At 35.8% G+C, this 6,262-nt stretch overlaps 1 protein-coding gene across 1 annotated transcript in view; it reads right to left on the bottom strand.

The window, feature by feature from the left end:
• Positions 1-1,694: 1,694 nt before the first annotated feature.
• SEL1L (SEL1L adaptor subunit of ERAD E3 ubiquitin ligase) overlaps positions 1,695-6,262 on the bottom strand; it is a 67,124-nt gene continuing 62,556 nt past the window's right edge. Inside the window, exon 21 of the mRNA XM_053602212.1 lies at positions 1,695-5,961. Coding sequence (XP_053458187.1) covers positions 5,752-5,961 — 210 coding nt within the window. The 3' untranslated portion in view covers positions 1,695-5,751. The remainder of the gene's footprint in view (positions 5,962-6,262) is intronic.

Below are 6,262 nucleotides of genomic sequence, written 5' to 3'. Positions count from 1 at the left end.
AAATGTTCCAAAGTCAGTTAACTAACCACATTGTACTTAACTTACATGAGAAAGAACTGTAGGGTTTTTAGAAATGAGATTTAATAGACAATTAAGCATCACACCTAGGTCATGTTTAAAGGAAATTCAGATAAAAAGAATTTGGCCTCTAGGAAAATCAGTTTTGCTCAAAATGTTACTACTGATAATCTACTAGGTTGGTAGAATATCCAGGATGTAATTTATAGGCTTGTTAAATCTGACAGCTTTCTAAGTAGTGACATGAGAAGAAATATACAAGGCCCATGATATAGTAGTATCTCCTTTTGAATTGGTAGATTTTAAGCTCATTTTATTTTGCATATTCATAGAAAACATTCAAAGAATAAGTCTTCTTTCTCCTCTTTATTCACAGTTACTACCGAAATTGTAATTTTTTGCTTGCACATAATTAATTTATGCAGATACTGTTACTTAGTGTAAGCAAAGATCAAAGCTGGTCTAACCAATCTAAATTAGTATCATAACAGAAGTTAAGAACAAGGTTGTATCTCATTGAATTTCATCTAGTGAAGACTGAGGACCCACTCTGAGTTGGCAGACAGGCTGAGTGGCAAACAGGCATCACACCCAACACTCCGGGGTGAATAGTCGATCCACTGGAATTAAGGCTCTGAGGTCCAGCTTCCCCACAACTTTTATTTTAGGTAAGTCAAGGTCAACTGAGGTGGTAGACTGTGCTCCCACAAGTAAAATATGAGATCCAATACCTCACTTTCAATATTTTGCATCATGCAGCCTTTTTATCCAAAGATCTGAAGCTTCTAAGCTGAACATTTTACCTCAATCATCTGAGTTGCCAGCTAGAAAGCTGCGGGTCAAATCTGTAGTCCACTTTTCTAACTGGCATTTTGTGTACAGAGTTCATTCCTGGTTTAGTATTTTCATTTCCCCTTTACTCAGATCTTATCTATTATAAAGAAATTTCATCATGTTATATTGTATGCATCTCTGCAAGCCCTCTTAAAAAACTTCCTGTGAAAGCCAGGCATGGTGGCTCACACTGTAATCCTAGCATTTTGGGAGGCTGAGGTGGGTGGACTGCTTGAGCTCTGGAATTCAAGACCAGCCTGAGCAAGAACAAGACCCCCCCCCCTTCCTCCCCACCTCCCCGGTCTCTACTAAAAATAGGAAAACTAGCTGGGCATTGTGGTGGGTGCCTGTAGTCTCGTGTACTTGGAAGGTTGAAGCAAGAGGATCTCTTGAACCCAAGAGTTTGATGTGAACTATGATGCCATGGCACTCTACCCCAGGGTGACAAAGTGAGACTCTGTTTCAAAAAAACAAACAAAACAAAAACCTTCTTGGGAGGAGGGAATGCATAAACAAATTTTAAACAAACTATATTATAATCAGGTTAAATTTGGGTGAATCATATCTACAATATATCATAGGCTGATTCAAGTCAAAGATAACAGGGATTTAAAAGATAGTAATGTTTCTTAGCAAATTCATAGTCTCTCTAAGCAATATTCAACTTAAAGGGATCTGAATATCAGTAGTTAAAAAATGAAAGATGTATTCAAATTGGCTGAATGTTTTCCAGAAGCTTCTGAATTTCCAAAAAAGTTCATTAAAAACATCAGATCATTCAGGTTACAAAAAGGAGCCTGACTAGAAAGGAGCATGGTCACGGCACGTTACAGCATATAGGATAACCAGAGGTGGAATCTTTATTTCACAGGTTTCAAGATACAGTACAAAATGAATCTGTACATCTCTCTATGAACAGGATTTGTTTACACAATTATATTACACTTCACCAGCCTTTATACTGCATTTCATTAAATACAAAATAAATTTACAAAAAAAGTCTACCATGGTGTTCTTTCACAATGCCAGCTTATGGTTTTTTTAAACTTCCTCTCCTAAATATTTGTAGTGGTTACACCTTGATCATATCAACATTATAAGTTTTATAATTTTTTTTTAATCAAAGAGACTAGCGTCAGCCTATTTGTCAAATCAAATAGGAAAAACAGCTCATGTCAGATGGCTCCATCCACATAACCAAGGGATCCTTCTCATGCACACAAAATCAGATTGCTGCTTGTGCCAACAGTTACTTTAAAATATAAACCATTTTTTTTTACTTGAGATCATTTAAAATTTTCTTGGAGTATAAAGTGAATGGAGAGATTTAGCTTCTTTTCAGTGAATACCATATATTTAAAAACTAGGTAGTGCCTCAGACAATATAGCATTCAGAAATTATATATTTTCACTTTTGAGAGTGATGACTGCTGAAAAATGTTTATGTGAAAATAGAAGCATTCTTTTGCTTTAATTTTTTTCTTGCATACTTCTAGTCATAACATTATGTAATATGTATTAGAGTCGCTTTCAAAACAAACACCAGCTGTCTTTGGAGCAAGTATAGCCCTGCTCTTCTTGGCAGGTAAAGGGGCTATTTGTCTGAATCATTTTGTCTTGAAATGTGCATGTGAAACATTAGTCCAAACCTCTGTAAAGGAAGTTTTTGCACATGTAGTTAGATATTAATACACATGCTACCCACATGAAGAATTGTAGTTTTCATTTACAGGCCTGCATGCATGCTTCCAAAACATTGGTTTGAAGTACAAACATGAGAGGCAAAGAAGGAAAGGAAAAACCAAGCCAAAAAAAAAAAAAAAAAAAAAAAACCCACCTAAATATATATATATATATATATATATATATATAAAAAAACCCTAAATATAAAAGACTTAAGTTTCCTCGAGGCATCAGAAGCTCCTTAATTAAACAAATCATCAGATCATCACCAGATCACTGGCAGAAGTTCAGAAGTTTCCAAAAGTTGCCAATGGTACAAAGATAAAAAACAGCTTCATAGTAAAACTCTCAGAAATTAACCTTACACGCGGAAAAGTAATAAATCCTCAAGAGTACCAAGATTAATGATCTATAAGTTAATATGATAAATAATGAATTCTGAAAAAGTCTTTCATTTACTTTTTCTGTGCCATTGACTATTAATCAAAATTAAGATAAGACTCACCTAGAAAACAGAAACAAAAACTTCAAACTCAAAAAGCAAAAAACCCCAGCAATGCTACCCTTGATAAAATAAAACAGAAGCCAAATGGATAGTTTCAAGAGACTGGGCTAACAAACCAAACAAAAGAAAGTATAAGCTAACTAGAGAACTACTGTCATCACCTTTGAAGGCAGGAAGACACATAAATATAAAAGGGATCAGGAGAGACGGGCTACCATGGAGAAATGAAACCACACTCTGTGAAGTCTAAATTCTAACATTAAAACTCCTGAATCCCGGAGTTAGTTTAATGTCACTGACATTAACAAGCTTTTGTTATTGTCATTTTATTCAAATGGATGCCATTTGATTAGGTAAGTATTTAGCATTATTTTCAGAGAAAAACCAAACTCCATTCCTATTTGCTTAGGTACCATGTCCCCTGAACAAAAAAGAAAAAGGGAGCAAAGTATTTTAAGACAGTTTTTAAATGAAGCTATAAGAACTAAGAAATTTTAAAGATACCATTCGAATTTCTGATAGCAAATGACCCAGGGTAAAACAGAAAGTGGAAACAAACCGAGGAAAGGGTATTATGGATATTAATAAAAAAAGACCAGTGTAAACTAACAGCAAGTTTGTTAATATTATATGAAGAACAAGATTACACTTTCCCATCCAGCCTTAGGTAGTGCACACTGTTCTAAGAAATGCTTTCTCAAACTAATAATGGAAAGAAATAAAGATAAATATAACAATGCTGCGAAAGGAGAAATTAGATGGAAAGAACTGCAAGTTGACAGTCATCCTAGAGGGCTTTCTACTTTTAAATAAATTAAAACAGTTCCTTCTAAATGGAACATGGTGGCTACCAGGGATCATACTTATTTTGAAGGAGGGAGAAAAGGCAGAGGTAAAGACACCAACATACTGACCAACTGCACTCAAATCCCCACGTGGAAGACACCAGAACAATTCTTAATATTTACAAGAGTTGCCCAAAATGACACTGCACTTCTGAGAGTTAAATTTCCTACTTTCACAGTATGCTTTCATACGTATGGTTCTCTCTATGACCACCTGTTCAAATTCAGGAGCAATTATCTTACCAGGTTTCCCATAATACTCTAAACAAACAAAAAAAATGTATACAACTTCATGTTTAAAGCCTTCATGTTCATCACAAATTAAATCTAGTTCTAAATAAAATCCCAACTTCAAAAAACAAAGCACTATACCTTTATAAGTAATAAACTCTTCAAGTTTTCTGCAAATGAGGGATTGTGGGAAACAAGCATAAAGGTTAGTATCAGCAGACTGATGCAGACAGGTGCCTGCTTAGATATGAGTGCTGTCTCAGATGAGATACAGGCTGGTGAACACAACCATCTGACAATAAAAAGAAATACAAATTCAGTTAAGCTTTCGTTCTTTCACTTGTGTGATTATGTGAAGCTCTCGGTTTTCTTTTTTGTTGCTTTTTTCCCATGTTATTTGACCAGCAAATTCTGAAGCGTAGTAGCCTTGATTTTTCCTAATGTTAACAGTGGGAAGATGGTGAAAAGGATAGCTAAGGAGGTGGCTGACTTTCTACTGTAATATACAATTGTCAGAAATAAAATGGTACCTAAACAGAACAGAACAGTATAAACAGCCTTTGGCTTTCATCAACCACTGAGTTTAATCCATCTGTGATTCTCTGTCTGAGTTTTGGTACGATAATGGTAGTCACTGTATGCCATTATCGTGGCAATTACATTTCATATCTAAAGAATTCAGGAGGGCAGTGTGTTCTTTGTGCAATAAGAAATGCAAAGTAAAACAAATCCTCGGAACAAATGCTTCAACTTTTGGGAAAGGGTGTCTATGATCCTGGTACCCCATCCAGAGTCCTTTAATATTGTTTTCTAATTTCTCCCATTTAGTCCATCCTCTGGCTTCTGGATCAAGGCTCTGTATACTCAAGTAAGAAAATTACACTAAGTGATAGGTGGGGCAAATTCGTGTTAGTGCAAGGACTCAGCTCACCAAGTTTTACATGTATATATACCATTCCAAAGAAGTGAAGTTCACAAAAAACTCTTTACCAAGGTCTTCCAGTCTTTGAAGGAGAGAAGTATGGTATAAAGCGTGACAATCACCACTAATGTGAAACTTTCCAACCTTTTTCCTTTTAAAATAACAAATATGCTAAATATGTATATTTGCAGGTGGACTGGTTTCTCAGTTATCGCAGTTCCAAAACATTTTGAAGACCTTTTTTTTTTTTTTTAACTAAAAAGGCAAGTTCTAGTCTTTGACTTTCAAACGTGTTTAAAGTTAAACTTGCAACTAACTGGGTTTTCCTTTTTACATTGTAGTTCAGTTTTTAGTGTTGATGCACAAGACCTTAAAGATGGCTGATGTAAGAACTTATGCACACTGAAAGAATTATCAGAAGGATTCAAGACATTAGTTTTGAATGTCTCACAAGTTTCCAGAAAAAAAAAAAAGGAAAGCCACTGAGAGCTGTTATTCCATATGGCACTGAAACAAACATTCAACTTAGTTTAGGTAAGAGTTACTTATCCCTGAAAATAAAGGCATCAGATTCTAAGCAGCTTTAGGAATTCAATGCTTCTTTATGCCTCTTCCAGGAGGTGACCACTGATCCAAAGTCTCAAATCAAATGTGAGTGTTCTCAGCAAACAACTTCCTTAGCTGTCACCGATCAAGGCTGGACACGGTGGATGTTACTGTGGTGGCTGCTGCTCTGGGGGCCCCTCCTGCTGCGGTGGAGCTGGTCGTGGCCCTGGAGGCCGGGGCACAGGCATGTCCTGGTGCTGCCTCTGCCTGTAAGCTATCACTGTTCCCAGCAGCAGTGCAATGATGGTCATGAGGTAAAGGTCCCATTCAGGTCCCAGAAGCTGGTCCATATCAAGTTGGGTGAACATATCTCGAATCTTAATGAAAATGATACAATAAAAGTCATTATTGCCACTAAAATGTCAGGGAAGGAACTGGGAAAGTTACGTCACAAATTAGAAATAAGTACAGAACTTAAAATAATTGGTTTGAAGAACACTTTGCAATAGGTAAAGAGAGTTTTAAAGCCTTCAAATGACACTCAAAATAATGTGTTTCAGGCACCGAGGTATTAATTTATAATAGTAGAGATATCAAATATCTATCAGGATTCATTCCATCAGTAACCTTGTACACTGATTTTTCAACCATTTTTCTTTTTTTTTTTTTTTTGTAGAG

The sequence above is a fragment of the Nycticebus coucang genome, chromosome 9 (genome assembly GCF_027406575.1).
Source record: "Nycticebus coucang isolate mNycCou1 chromosome 9, mNycCou1.pri, whole genome shotgun sequence".
Taxonomy (NCBI): domain Eukaryota; kingdom Metazoa; phylum Chordata; class Mammalia; order Primates; family Lorisidae; genus Nycticebus; species Nycticebus coucang.
The sequence above is the reverse complement of the archived record's forward strand: the minus strand, read 5'-3'. Positions and strand labels throughout refer to the sequence as shown.